The sequence below is a fragment of the Myzus persicae genome, unplaced genomic scaffold (assembly GCF_001856785.1).
Source record: "Myzus persicae strain clone G006 unplaced genomic scaffold, MPER_G0061.0, whole genome shotgun sequence".
Classification (NCBI taxonomy): domain Eukaryota; kingdom Metazoa; phylum Arthropoda; class Insecta; order Hemiptera; family Aphididae; genus Myzus; species Myzus persicae.
This window is the reverse complement of record NW_019103910.1, coordinates 110,822-130,608: the sequence shown is the minus strand read 5'-3', so window position 1 is coordinate 130,608 and position 19,787 is coordinate 110,822. Positions and strand designations below refer to the sequence as shown.

Here is a 19,787-nt window from a genome sequence, read left to right as displayed (position 1 = left end):
AAGCTTACAAATTACTCAACTATTGCATTATACTATAAATTAAATGAACGACGATTATCGGATGGTAAATATTTATACTTAGAAAAACTTATCTCCACGTCCACTGATGTGATTGGAGCAAATTTGAAATGAGCCAAATCGTCAGCACTGAAGTCATCAGGAAACCCCTCACTTGAAACTTTTTCGCCATTTATTAAAATGTTCATAATTGTTAACATCGTATGAAATCCAATATTTACTCAAGTACCTATAGCCTTAAATTTGTTTTTAATTTCATTTTAAATTCTATTAACTTTTGCTGATTCAATTTTTATATCAATATCACACAATTATATTATCGGTAGTGTGTATAAGAATTATTTTCGCTATGGGCCAATTTACTACTTGTCTAGTTAAGATGAGCTCTATAATATAATTCACTAATATATCTATAAATACTTTTTTCAGTCGAGCGACTATTATGACATACCTGAACAATATAAATAGAGATTCTGCAACTATATTTTATAATATTATTATGTAAAACTAATTTTTATATATTTTTAAAATACTGACATTTCATCTACACCTATTGAATTTCATATTATAACGAATTGTCTTCAAATCAAGACTCGCAATAGTCGCAATATAATCTTATATTCTTGTAGATTCTTCAAAAATTGCTCATGTATTATCTGATATATTTTGTGGTATTGATTTACTGACTTACTGTTTACAAATATTTAAATTTATAAGTCTATAACATTGTCCTTCCAAGTACATATTTTGTATGTACATCAAATATCAATACAAATGTTACATACAGAGTAGTACACAATTATGACAAACTGCAACTGTTTTCTCTACTTTGTACTAACAGTTGTATATATTTTATAGATGTAACAATCCATCATACTTCAAAGGGTTAGGTTAGGTTAGTGCAACAGTCGAAATTCCACCGCAAACTGTAATTTACGGTGAGCAAATAGATATGTTATAATACGTACCTATACATATTTTGTCTTTTCCCAATCGGTTTTCGCGACAAGCATCACCGGACTGCTTGGGCAACCCTCTTCGCCTCATCGTCGATGTACGGTGGTCGATGCAATCGATAAATAATTAATAATTAACCTGTAAATAGGATTTCGCCAATTAATATAATCAAGTTTTTTTCTCGTAACACTCAATCTCTTTCCCGACTTTGTACAAAAATAACCAGTAATTTGGTTTAAATAAATAAAAAGTAAATTTTTATACAATATTCATCATCCATAATAATTTGTATTATATTTAATACTTACATTTTATAAACAAACTATGCAACTTGGATTTGATTAATCGCAACTCGTTAGTTAATAAATTTATAGCAATCAGTTAAGTTAAAAATGTTTATTGAAAATTAAATTTAAAAAACCAATTATGTGGAGGTCGCTCTACTGTACAGTATTTTACAATTTAGTCACTAATGGATTTTGTTCAGTTTGAATTCAACGAAAAAAAATCATTGAATACGAAAAACGATACTGAGTCAGTCAATAATATTACTTAATAATTTAGTATGTTTGATGATATTATTGTTATTTAAGTAATTTATTTTACTAGTAAGCATAAGTACTACGTAGTAGATTAAATTCATTAAAAAAAAATACATTTGAAAAGTCATTGTGGGTATAAAATTAAAAATACAATAATATAGGTACTTTAAAAGTTTCAACTTTCAAGTACCAACGAATAATATTTTTAATTTATAACAAAAAACATAAATTATTGTTTTTGGTTATTGAATAAGTTAGGTAATTTCGTTCACATTTGAACATAAGAAAACTGTGTTAATATATTTTTTGATTACAGAATAACCTATTTGCTTGAAACTTTGTTTTACATTTTTAACCCTAAGTTATGAAAGTTGAACATTTTAAAAATTTTTAATTATAAAATTATTTGTACATTTTAAATTATATGAATTTTGTCAACATTTGAACTTTAAATACTTATAAAAAAATTATACCTATTTATTTTAAATTGTTTTCAACTAATATTGTAAATATATTTCAGGAGCATCGTATTAAAATTTTAAGCTTTTTTGTCCAACAAATACAATTTTATTGACGATTATAGAAAAAAAAAATCATAATGACCACATATGTAACTAAACTTTTATATATACTAAAAAAAAAAACATTGTTGCGAGACATACAAACTCCCGTATATTGTACTACAACTGTAGTATGACTATTGACTAGTACCTATGTACAACACTATTTTTACCTATTAAATTATTTAACCCTTTCAGGCCCAGAGATGAAAATTTTTTTTTGGTTTTTGTTATACTTGGGGGCTAAATAAAAGTAAAAACATTTTTTTCATATTTTTTGGTCATTAAATTACGTAAGTACCAACATGATGCATATAATAATCATTGGGCGTATAAAGAACACATATATTGAACATTTTCAAAATCAGATTTTATTTTATCAAAACGAAATATAATTAAACATGTTATTTTATTCTGTGACCTAGTTATACCATCGTCATTTGTGTTAGCGTATTTTTTGCGCTGCGCACTCAGGAATTAAATATGTGTTAGTCACCCGGGTAGCAAATTGTCTGTTACAATACATTTTAATTTTAATACAAAAAAGTAAAATATGTAAGCCCCTCAAAAAAAGGTAGTCAAACTTTCGGGTTGAATAAAGCTGAATGAATTAATGCTAAAAAAGTTGTTAAATTTAACTAACAACTTATAACTAGTAAATCACATACCTACCTAAGTCTTATGAAAACTAAGATGAATAAAATATTTGAATGTTTGAAAAATAGTTAATTTAGGTTTGAAATGTAATATTTATAAGTGTATATGTGTGCATTTATTTTGTGCTTTTATATACAAATGACCATACAATGTTGTTATAAAAACACATGATACAAGTGATATACATTTCCAATAAAATTAAGATGCAACTAAAAATGTTAAATATGGTTTAATGCTTTTAATTATATGTTCAACAACATAGTCATTTGTAATATTTTTTGTTTTGTAGGCAGTTTCAAAAACATACATACGTTAATATCAGTACAATAATACATTTTTTAACCTTAAGATGTACTAATTGAATAAGCATTGTTGAGCAGTCTAGATGGGACATATTTACTTTGGTGAATTGATTCAGTGATTCTATTTTCAATTAAATGAACTGGTTCAGACTACTCACTGAATGAATTGATCACAAGAATCATGAGTCAACTTATTCATTTGTTTGTGACCCTCCACGACAAGTTAATTTAATTGAATCATTAATCAAATCTGCTGAATGTTTACATGTCAACCACTGCCGCTCCTCAAGGTTAGCTGTTCTCCTCATAATGATACTTTTGAAGTAAGTCAAAAATACACATATTTGTACAAAAATGATACCAATTTATTATAGCCATTTATAGATTTTTACTCAAATGTTCAAGCAGTACATTAGTATTATTAAAGAGGTGCTATCTGCAACTAGAATATAGAAAACACATTCATGAACAGAACATTACATTATGACATTATTGATACTTAAAATATATTTTATTTTATGTAATGAATAATGAATAAATATATTTATATCTTATATGTTATCAAATATTACAACAGTAAAAAATTTTTTTTTCATTTTTTTACAATTACTTTTTACGACCACCACGTTCTTTCAATTGCAAATGAATAGTTGAACCAGGTCCTATGTTATAATAAGCTAACGTATTGGAATCTTTGAAGAACAATCCCTAGAAAAATTATTTAAAAACAATTTAATTCATTACTTTTTCACATAATTTTATAATAAAAAATTTGTTTACATACATCACATTGCAGTTTTTGTTTGCCAGGTGGCATCCCTGTTAACTCATGAATTTTCGTCTTAATTACTGACACTGTTTCTTGAAGCGGTAATGTTATATTTAATATCTGTCCATTGAGGGCCCATTCTGGTTTGTCGGTAAGAACAGGTGTTCCAACATTAAACATGACAGGACCCTAAAATGTAAAATTGATTAGTAAATGATCCTAGAATTTTTTTTAAAGTAATTTCAACTATTTACATTAAACTTCATCATAAACTGTATTTCAGGTTCTAAAGAATCTTCAGTCTTCTGTTTCTTCATAAGCGGTTCATCTTCAGCAATTTCCATTACGTGCTTCATTCCAGGCTAGTAAAAAATTTTAAGTATGATGATTAACAAAACCTTTTTCATTATTTAATGGTAAAAGATTGTACACATACTGGACCCTGAGGTAATGGAGGTTGCATCATTCCTCTAGCAGCTCCCAAAAATGGATTCGGAGGCATCTGGGGCTGCATTACTTGATAAGCTTGAGGTTGTGGAACTAAAAACATGTTAATACCAATAAATAACAAAGAGCAAATATTTATAGAATGTTTTGTGCATAAAAAAATAATGTTTCAACCAAAATCAAGGTTCATAAAAAAACATATCACAGTGGCAAACATAAACTACATAATATAGGGAATTAAATATTCGTAATAACTAATATGTATAAGTAAAAATAAAGTTAAATAGTTTCTTAATTTTAGATGTGAACAATAAAAAAACTTGAGTCACAACTCACCCATCATCTGTTGTTGTTGCTGAACCATCATCATGGGTTGCGATTGCATCATGTTAGGAGCATGTGGTTGCATCATAGCATTTTGCATATTACTAGCCATTGACATTTGTACAGAAACGGCTTGAGAAGTAGGCGGATGAGAAATAGTTACTGTACCTGATACAGGTTTTGGACCAATTTTTTCTTTTTCATCGTCATGAATTAGACCTTTAACTTTATGAATTTGGTGAATTTGATCTTCTAGGGTAATATTAGCTCGTGCTGCACGAGTTGCAGCTTCTACACTAGAAGTGTGCCCATCCCATGTAGCCTAAAAAAATCAAAATTTATTTTTAATCCATTTTCGCATAAGACATATTTCTATATTTCACCTTATCATCTTTTCTACTTTCTTCTTCACCAATTTTTTTACCAATAGCAGTTTCTTCAACACCAACACCAAATATATCAGTACGGCGTTCAGCCAACTGTTTTAAACTAGCCTCGATAGCAGCTCCTAGATGGATGAAATAATAATTTTAAAAACAAACCATACACAATTTTTTAGTCAAAAGTAGTTACCTGGAGCATACACAGATTCCTGGTTCATTTTATCACTGATATGCTTATCTCGTTGTTCTACCCATCGGGGATCTAATAATCCAATTCTCATATGTTCTTGAACTTTGCTTGCAGGTATCTTTTCACCAGTAATTGGAGATATTAAATATTCTTCTGGAGGTGCTTTAACTGGAGCTCGAACAACTGTAAGTATTAAGCCAATTAGTAGTACAACTAATATACATATTTTATATTAGGTAAATTAAATCTTACTTTGTTTAGGATTGTATCCTTTCTTCACAATAACCTTTTCTGGAACAGCTGGCTGGGCCATTTGGTTTGAACGACTATCAGATTTCGAAACACCTGGTGGTAAATCACCATCATCATCACTTGACGATTCATCCATGTCTTGAACCTTTATTTTATTTAAATTATATAGTTATAAGAATTATTTTACTACATACATATAAATTTTAGATATTACCTGGTTGTTGTCTCTACTGGACTTTTCTTCACCAGGCACTCTAAGTTCACTTTCTGGTGCATACATTCTACCATTAACTCGTTTTTCCATTTCATCGTCACTGTCTACCTGCATGTCGTCTTCTGCATCACTCATTTCAACAGCTTCTTCTCCATTATCAACACGCTCTTGCATCAATGTACGCACACCAACTTGATCCGGCGTAGTTGGTGGAGGAAAATTACCAATCTCACCATATTGAAAGTCAACAGTTTCAACAACAACGAAATCATGCCAATCAATCTGAGCATAGGCCACTGAAAAATATATGCATTTTATAAGATTATCAAAAGCTAGAGTATCTTAATCAAACTTACATCTTTCTTTTTCTATAAGCTGTTCTTCTTTTCTACGTAAAGCATCTTGGTGTTTTTGCCATTCAGAACGATATTTGACATCATCTAAAATTTGTTGTCGATCATAGCTTTCTTCTTTTAAACACTTCATAAGATCTTTAGGAGGCATCAACACTTTAGTGTACTGTTCAAGAAGCTTTGTGAAATATTGAAATAGTGAATGTTGGGGACGTAAAAAGTCAAACTGAAAGTTACGTTGTTCTCTTGCCATTAGATTGGTTAAAAACTGTCTGCCATTACGAGCAACAAATAATGCTGTAAGCTTCACTATGTCTCTAAAATTTCAAAATATATTGGTTAATGTATATTGGCAGAGATAATTATTAAGACATACAAGTCAAGAGCTGATATTGATGGAGGATCAGCAATGAATTCAAATTCTTTTGGCGGATCTTTTGGTACAAATATTGCTTCCTGAACTTGTTTCAGGAGCTCCTGTTGTTTGAGTTGGGTAGCAGTTGACATGCTCTTTGTTTCTTTAGGAGGTAAGGTTGGTTCTTGTGCTAAAGCAAAATAAAAAAAAAAATAGATGAATAAATAACTTATTTCAATACTAAAAAACAATTAATAAAATTAAAACTCACCAGCTTTTTCCCTGAGGTCTTTGACTTTGTGTACATAATATGCATGGTAAGGATCGCCTTGGGTAAGAAAATTGAATTTGGGATTACCCAATTCATTTTGACGAATACGAGATTCAAATTCTGGTCCATTTCGTGCTACAAAACTGGCAGTTTTGTCGACAATATCTTAATTTAGAGGCAGTTAAGAAACTATTCAATGAATTACAGACATTTTTTATGTATTATAGCCTAGTAATAACATCTCTGAAATTTGTAATAAGATCTGTTCAACTCTTGCTCCCATTCAAGATGACTTAGACTGGACTTCCCAGTCCAAAGGTTTATCCCCTTATTTTTTTCCAGATAAGTTTAACAATAAGATATTTTACAATAAAATAAGTAAGCTATTAACTATTGCATACGAGTATATCTCAGAAGAATCTATTTAGATAACTTTGATACCATATGTAAACAGTATATTAACACAAAACAAAAAAAACACTTCAAAATAATATTAATACAATCAAGTTCATTGAATAAAGGATACTCCTTACTTCTGGCGGTGGATAAATAATGCCGATAGTAGGAACTTCTTCAACACCTTCGGGCATCTTGATAATCGGTTTACTGAACTAATGAAATCTGCGGAAAGAAAAATGTTAAAAAATGTATAGTCGTGAACATTTAGACATCCAACATCCCGACGTGATCTAATAAGTAATAATTAAATACGTTCTGTCGGTCGAAGAGCTAGAGACTAAATTAACAAGCATGATCACATAATATGTTTACCATAATATTACTACCTTACGTGATAAGGGATGTTGTCCTTGGTATGCGGTGTAAACTAAACCATGAAACTGTCATGAATACAAGAGACTAGAGACTTATAAGTTATAATTATTAATTAATGGAGCGACCCATTCCTCAAGAGTAAAAACTGGTTACACTTTAGAGCTTATACCTTATACTTTACAGTTAAAGGCTTAAAGCACCGTTTAGTGCTTAATGTTTACTATTTTATGCCGATTGTTATCTGCCTTATCTTTTACACTATATCGTGGTCGATACCAACCAACCCGGTATAATTGGCGCACATTTCATTTCTTTAAATTTGTTTGTGTGACACACTGACAACAATGAATATTATGATCTATGGTAAATGAAATAGGTATGTCAACAACTTCTAGATACTCTTGTCTGTGACGTAATCATTTTGTCAAATGTCGAGAGGTTGAGTGGCAGGGGAGTCGTCGTCGGCGGCGGCGGACCAATGAGAAACGGCGATATTCTCACGTCACATCGCTGGGTTGGCTGGAGGATGGATGCGTCATTTGTTTCAAAACCACTATGTTGCTGACATACCTATTTCATTTATCATGGATCTAATCATATTATCATAGGATAGGAGACTGCAGACGTTCCGAGTTTCTGACAACATACATTATATTATAAAATAAACATTAAACACATTATTTACACTTTGTTAAACGCTTCAATTCATCAATTGTTTCACGACGGACGTGAAATTACTATTACTATACATTTATAAGCAACCATTGCGAACAAAATATGGACAGCGACATAGTGGTCCCTCAACTTGACCAGTTTGTGCTGACCGTCAGAAATTTGGCCAACTCGGGTGAGTACGGATTTGGTACCTACCTACACATACATATTATCCATAACAATTTTAAATATCAATGATACCTAAATTGGTACCAATCATATTTTAAGGATATTCCTATTTTCTAAATTTAGAACTGTTTTCAAACAAATTGCCTGCCGTATTAATTAATAAAATAGTTATTTGTCATAATTACTTAATAACATGTTTTATTGACATTTCTGTCTGATATAAAAAGTAAATTATTATTTTGCAGGTGAAAATCGAGAGCTTACCGAATATCTTTCCAAACAATCAGAAACACTACATAAATATGTTACTAATTTAGATAGTGTTCTTGATGCACTTGATGTTCATGAGAATTCAATCACAGTACTTACTGTTTTGGGTGTTAAAGCTACAGCCCAAAAACCCCCGGATATACCAGGAGTTCAATATCATACGGCAATAGCAACGCAAATTAATGACTTTGTTACTACCATCAGTGAAGATGAACTCAGAGTTTTGGCTGAACCATGTTAGTAAATTTATAATTTTATTTTTGTGTAGTCTAGATTTTTTAATCTCATTTTTGATCTTGTTTTATAGTGGCTAATGTGATGAAATCTATGTTGACTAACCTTGGTGATATGGAGAAACCTATGTCTGCTATCCCTATAATAAGGCGTGCTATATGTAAATTGCAGGAGAAACCATATCAATTAACTCAACTCCATTGTCTTTTATGTCAAGCCTGTTTAATGTCCAATAATCTTAAGCCTGCCCTAAGTCTTTTGGATCAGGATATATATGTATTGGGAACTGATGAAGTAAGTAGTATAATTATTAATTTTAGGTAAGACTCATTAGTTATTAGTTGCTCTACACGTTTTTAAGTATTTTACCAATACTGAATATCACCTATTATTTTTTAATTTACTATACTTTGAGTTTATACCAAATAGGAGTGCACCGTCTTGGCGCATTCAAATTAATCAAATGGCTTTAGATTCTTATTTCTTTATACAATCAACTTGCGATATAACAAATTTCAAGGGACCCAGAAAAAAGCTTAATGCTTTTATTGAAAGTTTGTTATATCAACATTTTTTAAAATACGATTTATTAAAATTTAAATCAACACTACAATTACATACAAATATATACATAGTAAGATCATATTACTATATGGAAAAAAAATATATATATATATATTTATACACTTAATTAGTTATACTGTATTATACATTTTTTTGTGTGTAGCCGATTGTTTAGATTTTAAATACTAGGCAACACACTGTCATCAATCTCATGTATTTTAATGTATTTATCGCCGTTAAACTCTAAGCGACTTGAATCTTATTTTAATAGTGGTAATGTATTCTTGCACATCATTGGATGATAGTGATCAGAAAAACTTTGTAGTAGCAAACTATTTATTTATTTATATATATATATTTGAAATATCAAGCTCCATAATCATTAAAATATGAGTAGATACTTTTCCGTCATCCTGATTACCGCTAGTCTGGAATCCGTTATCTCGACTACCTCTAAACGAATAAACAAAAACCGTAGGAGAACCAGATACCATCATTTGTAATCTTATCTGGATACAAAATATCGAAGAAGATTCATTTGATAACATATTTTCAAAAATTGAATTTTAGACTTAGTAACTTATATTTTAACTGATAATTTATGATTTTGGTTTATACTTCAACTCTCTACTGAATAAAAAGGAAAATTCCGTAATATAGAGTTATAATATTCTGCACTATTAAGGTTGTAACATTTTCCGGCAAATATTAAAAAATATCATAGGCCTAAACTTTAACAAATCTTTAAAGACATTATGAGAGCAAATACAACGGTACGAAACGACGGGTAAATTACGACTACAGTGATAATAATAAGCTCTGATGCATAGATTCAAGATAAAATGTACTTATCTGTCGATACGGTATTAATCGCTGACCTTAATAATTGTTTAGTAGCAAAATAAATGTGGACATCATAAACCTTTTCAAGGTTACCTTTCCGTGTATATGATTTTCGGGACCAATAAATAGTTTTACGTTAGACAGGTTCTGTTTTATCAAGGGTTTAATCCTATGTTAAATTATAGAAATCTGCCGGGATCATAATACATTTCCGCACAGAAAAGGATTCTGTTTATCAAGGGTTCGGATAAAACAGGTTTCACTGTATTAACAAACTTAAAAGTCTTAACTGGTAGTCGTGACATTAGGGATATTAGTCGAGATAACAGAAATGTACCAAAATTTGTTTTAATACTAGAGCTTCGGCCAAAAAGCTTTGTTATGTCGAGGGGAACAAAATGTATTTAATTTTTCATGTTATCACAAAATTTTCAAGCAAACTACAATTTTATCCGTTATTTAGCAAGTTGACTGTATAAGCAGGAAGGTCGTTAATTTTGAACAATAAGTTTTTATAAATTCTTTTTAAAGTGGTCAAAATATTTAATAAGTTCTGAATTATGTTTATGAATTGCACATGATTGTATATTACCTACTGCTGAATATTTTGAATAACAATCAAAATTACAATATTTTTTAGTATTCATTTATTTTACTGTTTATTAGCAAATCTATTTATTTAATGTTTCACAATAAAATGTAAAATGGTGTTATAGCTCTATAAAAACAAAATTTTGTTTAGAAAATAATTTTAACTCAAAAATTAGCAACTGAATTTTAATTGCAAGAAATCTATTGGCTAACAATATCTTAAATCATCTATGTCTGTAAAAATGTATGTATCTGAAAAACTATTTTTATGATTTTTAAGATGACATAATTATAAGTAAGTAACTATAATATCATCAATCATGGACGGATAGGCCTACCGAAAAGTCAGAAATTTCCCCGGTTGGCCATCTCATTGCTTTTTTCACCAATAGGCAGAGGCCTTTTTAATCGTTTGATGCAATAACTCTTTAACAATTTTTTGCATGTAGGGACCTTTTTTAAAATTAAGCCAAAACTTGACTGTCGCTGATGGTGATATGTGCATTGTGTGCATAGTGAATGAAAGAGCTAATAAAGCATTACAAATCTTAATAAAAAATTAACTGACATTTTTTTTAAAAATAATTTTGTATTATTTTAATTTAAGATTTAGTACAGTTATTTCTTGTTTTTTTATCATCAGTTTAAATATTTGTACATAATTTGTGGTCTTGAACTTTTAAAATACTGCCTAAATACTGGAAACTTTTGGTCACTGAAATTGTTCTGCTATTAACATAATCTAGTTTGTAGTTGTTCCCAAAAGAACATTTGGACTTGAGAGCTGGCCATTGGGGGGAAGTGTCACTGTATTTAGAGCGGGTACACATTTATAATGATGATAAAAATTAATTTATTGACCTTCAAAATATTTTATGTAGTATGTAAATTTATAAATTTGTATTACCAAATCTGATTCAAATTTATAGTATTAAATTAAATCTTAACCTTTAAAATTAATAGTTATTTGATTATCATAATTAAATTTAAAAAAAGTTTGAGGATCCTTGTCTTAGACTGTCAATAGATAATATTTAAAAAATATCCCATAAAATATATTAATTTATATTTACCTACTAAATCTTCTGATGCATTATATTAAATTAAATTAAAATATTGATATAATTTAATTTTTATTTGTTTATAAAATTAAAGTAATTTTATAATTAATTTTGTTTTCAGCCTGGAGTGACATTTGATCCAAAATTTTTTTTAAGTTACTACTATTTGGGTGGTGTTATCTACACTGCAATGAAGAATTATTCAAGAGCAATTACATTCTTTGAAATTGCTCTTACAACTTTGCTTCCTATGCTGTCTCAAATCATGGTAGAATCGTATAAGAAATTTGTTTTGGTCTCAATTATACATTTAGGAACCGTACCTGCACTTCCAAAGTTATCACCAGCCCTCATTGAAAGAGTGCTCAAACCTGTGTGTCAAGCTTATTTGGATATAATACCAGCTTATCAAAGTGGTGATCCTGAGGAACTACAAAGGACAATCAACAAATACCATGATGTTTATCTAAGGTTTGTTTTTATTTTTGTAATTACAAATGTATAAAGTTCATTTGAGAATTTTTGTTAACTTATATAGAGACAATAACAAAGGATTAGTAAAACAGGTTGTAAAAGCATTGCACAGGAAGAATATACATAAATTGACAAACACTTTTTTGAATATGTCAATTTCTGATTTAGCACAAAGAATCAATCTTCCTAACATAGTAGAAGCAGAAGAACATCTAATGGCCATGGTATTTAAAACAAGAAAAATGTTAAGTAAAATATTTAATTTATTTACAAATTTAGATTGAATCTGGTGAAATTTATGGCAAAATCAACCGTAAAGAAGGTACAATTATGTTCAATGATCCACCCAAGAAATATGAAGATCCAAGTGTTCTAAAAAAAATTTTAGATGAAGTATAAATATATTAATAATTTATTTCACATTGTATAGTATTATTAAAATTATGATTTTTCAGGTAACTAATAAGATATCATTTAGCAGTACAGTACGAATGATGGATGAAGCTATTTTAATAAATCCATCGTTTGTTAAAAAAACTAGTAGTGAAGATGATGGACTCTCATTAGGCCAAAGTTCATCCAAAAGTTATCAAGCATGATTCATAGCTCAAACATATTTTTATACTGTAGATTTATCAATTTGGACATATTTATGAAAAAAAAAAATTATTATAATATTTCTACTGTCATTTAAATATTCATCAATTGTATCATGTTCTTTTACAAATGTTACAATAATAACAAAAAAAAATCACATCAAAAACAGTATTTAAATTATTATTATACTATATAAATAGGTACATTAATAGTACCTATAAAGTATATTGAAATTATATTAATGTATTGTATGTAGGTACAATAATACATATTATAATAATTATAATAGGTGTTTGCAAAACATAATATTTTATGTTTTATTTTTTATTTTAATTGCAATGGGAATATTAAAATATAACAACAATAAAAAATCTTATATTGCATGTCTGACCTTGAAATTCATAATTATCAAATAAATAATTGTTCTGCAATGATTGAAAACAATATTTTATATTTCAAACAGTTAGCTTTACAATTAAGTTTTTTTTCACCTGTCATCATCACCTTTTGGAGTAGTAAAAATATATTAATCATCAACTATGTAACTATGTGGGTGGTAAATTGTATATCTAGTTAGGGTAGAAACGTTGATCAAAAGTTAAATATTGCATTTGCACAATTTGTTTTTATAATGATTTCAAATTCAATTTTCAAAATTAAATGTTATACAAGATAGTATTGCTTATATTTTGCAATTTGTGTAAAAGAAGCAACAATCAATGACAGGAAAACTAAAATTTAAAAAAAATCATATAAATACACAAATATTAGGAAGTAAATTTTTATTTGATAAAACAGGCTTAAATTACACCATACACCTATATATTAAACTAAATTAACATAATGTATAAACTATAACATAAATAAAATAATATGCATCCTGAAAAATTGCAAGTTAGATGGATAAAACTGAACTTCTCAAACAGTTATTCAATTCAAGTTTATAATCTTGTCATAGTTATTTATTTTATAAGTTGGACATAAAGAAACGTATGAGTATAGATACTTTGAAACAAAATTGTAAAATAAGTATATAATTTATAGGTATTCAACTACATTTTATACTTCTCACTTTCATCAAATAAATAAAAGAATATATTCTCGAAATAGGTTGTTGCTATCATAATTGGTTTTTTATCCAAATTAAAATCAATATTATATCACACTTATAAATTTAAACTACCCATTCAGTAATCGCTATTCAGAATTGTCCAGTATAAATATTTCAATTTTCATATACCCGTAGGTGTGATGACTGTAATTGTATGAATTATAAAATTATAGAATTTTAAGTACCTACCACATCTGATTCATAATTATTGATATTTATAAGTTAATTATTTATTTAATATATTATAATATGTCTTGTACTATTATTTAAATATTTAGGTAATTATATGTGTTAATATATATACATATTGTAATTTTAATACAATATTTCTTTTGGTGTATAGTAGTGTATTACATAGGTAATGTTTCACATTTTACAATATGTATTACATATGATATTAGTGATATATTATGTAAAACAATTAAAAATGAGATATACCAAGTACATATTAAAAAACAACTATGTACACTGATATGGCTCTGATTTCATTGATGGCAATGATTGAAGAGTAAGGTTAAGACATGTGAACATTGATTCTTTTCTGGTGATTCTACTTATTAACATCCAGCAGCCCAGTGGAATGTAAGGTCGATACTTTGAAACAAGTTTATCTTTATAAACTATGTGTTTACCCTTTAAAATGTCAAATCACATAAATTATTAGGTAAAAATAAAATAATGTTTAAGGACTAAAAATAAATTTACTTTGGCAATAGGACAGAATTTTTCTAAATCAAAAATCCTTCTAACTAATGGTGCAAATAACAAATCTATGGATATAAAATTACAAAGATCTGTTCTCTGGACATTTAATGAAGGGATTTTGGCCGAATCACTTATGCCTCTGTGGTGGGCTTCAATTTTCACCTAAAATAATAACAGATATTCTTATTCATAAATATAATTGAAAACAAGTTGGTAAGTAATAAGCAGGGCTTTTGACTTAAAGCATTCGCTTATTTTTATGGTTTGACATGAAATCTATACATGGAAGTGTATGTCATATTACAATTATTAAAATGAATAGTGATTTTTTGCTTTTTTCAATGATTTAAAAAAAAAATGCTTAAATCCGGTTTTCCTGAATATTTTTTTTTGTCTTTTATGCATAATATTTCCGCTTAATTATAATATATAATGACACGTGCCACTGACAAAAACATAGACATCATTGCATAATGCCATAATATCAACTGTATGCGCGAGGCGCCACTGATTACATACTTACCAGTGTCGGCCTGGCCAGGGCAGCGAGGCCCTCACTTTTTTTTTTTTATTCTAGCATAGGCGCCTCAAATAGTGATGAACGGGGACTTAATAGCCCAGGGTGCTAAGTATTGTTAAAGGCTCTTTAGGTCATTACTCATTACATACATGTGCGATTAAATTTTGGTAATTGGGTCTCGCACAAATATATACAATTAATGAGCAAAAAGAGTTTAAAGGATAAAAACTTATTAACATTGAATATTTGAATACTTTCGGTTTATAGGAATAATTTTGTTTTTAAAATACAAGTATTCTCTAGGTGTTTTGTTGTCATTTCTCTCATCGCATCATAATGGTTTAAAAATACGAGTATTTATTATTTTTCGTAAATTATTTTTGTTCTATTTTTGGATAAGTACTACATGTTTTTCATAATATGTTAACGCTCATACAGATACAATATAACGTTGTTATAAAATTAACCAAGTCTGTTAATTAGTAGAATATAATTATTTAAATAGTGTATCAGTGAATTTAAGGTGATTTTATTAAAAAAGAAAAAGTAAATTTTAATACCTAATAGAGAGTATGTAATTCAAACTTGTATAAAATTCATCTATTTTTTAACTAAGAAATATTATGTACACATTTGTTATAATAATAAAATAATAGTCTAATTTTAAATATATATTTTCTATAATATGTTGGGTATGTATGAAGTGAAGTTAGTTTGTATTTAACAATAATACATTAATTAATATGCTACAAAAATATTCATGTATAATGTATATATTTTATATGTATGTAAGATATCACAAAACATGACTTTCACAATAATAATTTCAACCCAATCTTAGATAAATTTTGATAAAAAAATTGAGGCCCTAAAAAACCCTGCCTAGGCCTTTCATAGCCCAGACCGACACTGATACTTACCTATAGGTTATTAATTATTATATATTAGTAGGTAGATACAATATGCGACAACTTCTGTCTACCGGTACCTACCATGAGGTTGTCTAAATACTATTCCTACTATGGTTAATCGTACAGTTGTTATTTGTCATCAATACGATTATTGTATTATGGTGTTATTTGAAAAAGTATCTATTTATTTTTAAAACATCGGTTTAGGAGAATAGAGTACTGTTTGCGCCAATTTAAAAAAAAGTTTGATTCCCGTTTCGCCAATCTACCTTCTATGGTAAAATTAAAATTATTATCTTCATGGTTCGTCAAACATAACACACACACCTACCTATAACCTATATAAATATAATGTAACTTAAATATGGAAGTATGGAATTATGATTATCGCATATAAATCAATAAGATAGAAACTAAAGCTCAGACTTTACTACAGTTTTATTTGAGTTATTATAATATTTATTCAATATTTAGCATTGTCATATTATAAACTATGTACAATTATTATCAATTAAAACTTTATTTCATACTGTAAGAGGAGTCCGTATAAAACGTAGACTATTAAAAAACATGTTTTCCTTTATTACTTTATTTTTTTTATTGAGAGAGAAACGGTCATTGCGACGCGTATCAAGAAATGACTGAATATATATATCTGTACGCAGTTCGTCTGGCCGATCGGCGTACCCACACACACAATACAAATATACAATACAATTAATTAATAATATATAAATAGTAAATATCGCTCGACCGGTCTAGATACGGGCAACGGTCAATTCATACTGATACTGATCGAGAACGCCGATCACCAGAAAACCCGTAATTACACAAAAATATAAATTAATATAAAATATAAATCCTACAATACCTTAAAAATAATATTATGGATAATATGGAATATATAATAATGTTTTTACCATAGAAGGCAGGTTGACGGAAATGGGTAATGGGGTTATGTATAAAATACAGGTAAATAGGCATGTGCTTACGTAAGTACTTTATTAATTATTATGATTAACATTATTTGTTAATATTGTCATACCTTTGTACTTACCTATCTCTAATTTAATACACATAATATTTATTTCAATAAGTAGCCAAGTGCCCAAGTAGGTAATTTCTATTGGTATATCGTATATCATAAATTACAGTAATATTACATCAGTACCTGCTACCCCCACCACATTAGAATGGTGATACCTTATAGGTAAATTTATTAATACTGGTCACAAATATTTTTACCTGAAAGTTATTATTTGGTTCAATTGCTTCTAGTAATTCGACATACCCAATATTATTTTTTGCCAAACTCGAGGAGTTTTTATACATAACAATGTTAATCTTTGCATTTTGCATACAAGTGAAGGCTTCTTTGATGACAAGTGCATAACGAGACTGAAACAAGCAAGTAAGAACATAGGTTAAAGCCGTTAAAGGTGTAATAAGTTGAATGTCGAAATGCAGAATGGACAAATGGACAACAAGAAGAGGTCAAGTAGACAGTATTAACCAACGGCCCCTAACTTTTTTAGTTGTGTGAACCAAAAATTATGTAAAAAAAACCTTGGAGGCCCACTAAGTATACGGGTACAACATATTAGCACACACTAATAATATACATACTAAGTTACTAAGTACCTAAAAGTCTATGCACTTCTGAGGCGATAGAATAATAATTAATATGGACGTGTTTAAATTAATATAAAAATCTCGAAGTTGGTGCCTAATAAAATTTGCTGACCCTCCACCCACGGCTTAGGCTATAAAAGTATCTAGGTAGATACAATATTATGAATAGATACCTATTTAGGCTGTTTTTTAATATACCTACTACTATAAGCATAATTATAACAAATTATTATAAATTATAATATACAATATAGGTACCTCTATCGAATCCAACGAAGTTACAAATATTAAAAAAAGTACCAAAAACATCATATTGAATACTATTAAAAAAAACTACAACGTGGCTAGTTAGTTAGTAAAAATGTGTAGGTGAAATAAATGTGTACAAGTAGACCTAATACATATACTATAATAGAAAATAAAAATGTAGGTATAACCTAAAATACGCCTATTATTATACTGCAGATTTGGACATGTTTGTGAAACACAGAAATTAAATTATTTTTATTGTCACACAGGTAGGTACCTATCTATAAATCTTTTTTCTGTTTATTGGGTACTTACTATAGTATTATGCATTGTAAAAATAAAAAATAAATAGATCCAAATACTATTATTTATGTAATGATAATGCACATAAATACATAATGATATGTTGTATATACAATGAGTACTTATATTAATGTTAGTAGGTACCCAGTTAAAATTGGGATTGTGAGTATGTGAAAAATATATTATTATTGTACTCTGGCCTTGAAATTCATAACGACTATCAGATAAATTTTTATGTAACTATCTGAAAATTCTATTTATTAATTCCATTTTTATCGTAGTGAGAAATACATAATATTATTGTGTTGATAGTCTTACATCTAACGTTTTGTTTTTTTAGTAGTTATAGATACATAGTATAAATGCATAATTGGTCAAGTAGGATCAAAGGATGCGGCAGCACCTGGGTCTAATAGCCCAAGTACCAATGTAATGTTTTAAATATATTTGAATGTTTCAAAACACACTTGAAATATTAATTTTATTAGTGTGTCAGTAGGAAATGTTAATAATAAATGTTACTATGTTACCAACTCAATTTTCACGCTTAGAGGATACTTATGATTACTTACTGTAAAATTAAAATTGTTTTATAAAAACTTGAAAGCGGTCATGTTCATTCTAAAGGTGGTGTCCTACATACTTTCAAACTGTAAGTTATGTGACGGTTTCACTCGAAATACTATATTATGCTGCTTACTCATTTTTTATAGTAATCATGATATATATGATGCCGTGTATATAATAAAACATGTAATACCTAATATTAATTTTATTAAAGAACTATTGAAAATGGACGAACACCCCCAATATCTTTTGGATATGATTTATGATCGTACAGGTATTTAAACCAATGTTCCACTATTTTTTTCGTTTCACCACAAAGTTTCCACCTATATCGCTCTTGCTAATTATATTTCAAATTAAATTCTCTAAGAAATTATTACTATACATCTCTGCCTGTATTTTCTTCTGGCCATTCATCCATCCTTAATATAAATTTGTTAGCAATCCTCCAAAATAATGATAAATTGGTTATTTATTTAATTTCCATGTTTATTTATTGTTTATTTAATGAATTAATGACATTTTTGTAATAATGTTTGTTTTATGAATAGGTAGTTCAGTAGTTATAATTTATAAACTTATAAACCACTGTTATGCTACAAACTTTTATAACTTCCTTTATACGTTAAATTAAATAATAAACCAAGATAGGTACACTTTAAATAATACACTAAATATATTTATAATTCATTTCAAATATTAAATACATAATTCGATTTTTGGGTTCTTTCGAATTATAAAATAACACATTTTTATAAATAACAGAAGCAAAAAAAATGTTTGGTATGGCTAAGTTGGATTTAAATTCATGCAGAATCTATCGCTTATGTAGATAAATGGTCACCTATTAATATCTACACAATTTGATGAATCGAGGTTGCTGCACCTTTACCAGTGTTGGTTAGGTTAGGTTAGCTAGGTTGCTTCAAAATATGATTGTTTGT

The 19,787-nt window shown here is 28.4% G+C and overlaps 3 protein-coding genes across 3 annotated transcripts; 1 reads left to right on the top strand and 2 right to left on the bottom strand.

The window, feature by feature from the left end:
• Positions 1-3,383: 3,383 nt before the first annotated feature.
• Positions 3,384-7,632, bottom strand: LOC111036179 (splicing factor 3A subunit 1-like). The gene is made up of 14 exons (XM_022318105.1): positions 7,380-7,632; positions 7,121-7,215; positions 6,595-6,759; positions 6,345-6,513; positions 5,972-6,285; positions 5,616-5,911; positions 5,402-5,546; positions 5,150-5,332; positions 4,960-5,084; positions 4,589-4,898; positions 4,242-4,345; positions 4,060-4,167; positions 3,821-3,994; positions 3,384-3,744 (listed from the first exon to the last, which is right to left on the bottom strand). Exons 2-14 carry the CDS (start codon positions 7,182-7,184, stop codon positions 3,643-3,645), a joined length of 2,259 nt encoding a protein of 752 aa, XP_022173797.1. The 5' UTR covers positions 7,185-7,215; positions 7,380-7,632; the 3' UTR covers positions 3,384-3,642.
• A 287-nt stretch (positions 7,633-7,919) lies between these two features.
• Positions 7,920-13,011, top strand: LOC111036180 (COP9 signalosome complex subunit 3). Its single transcript, XM_022318106.1, has 7 exons — positions 7,920-8,215; positions 8,457-8,717; positions 8,789-9,009; positions 11,896-12,245; positions 12,313-12,472; positions 12,528-12,641; positions 12,704-13,011. Exons 1-7 carry the CDS (start codon positions 8,146-8,148, stop codon positions 12,845-12,847), a joined length of 1,320 nt encoding a protein of 439 aa, XP_022173798.1. The 5' UTR covers positions 7,920-8,145; the 3' UTR covers positions 12,848-13,011.
• Positions 13,012-14,215: 1,204 nt separating this feature from the next.
• Positions 14,216-18,221, bottom strand: LOC111036189. Its single transcript, XM_022318121.1, has 4 exons — positions 17,983-18,221; positions 17,338-17,490; positions 14,662-14,823; positions 14,216-14,589 (listed from the first exon to the last, which is right to left on the bottom strand). Exons 1-4 carry the CDS (start codon positions 18,034-18,036, stop codon positions 14,416-14,418), a joined length of 543 nt encoding a protein of 180 aa, XP_022173813.1. The 5' UTR covers positions 18,037-18,221; the 3' UTR covers positions 14,216-14,415.
• Between the last annotated feature and the right edge of the window lie 1,566 nt (positions 18,222-19,787).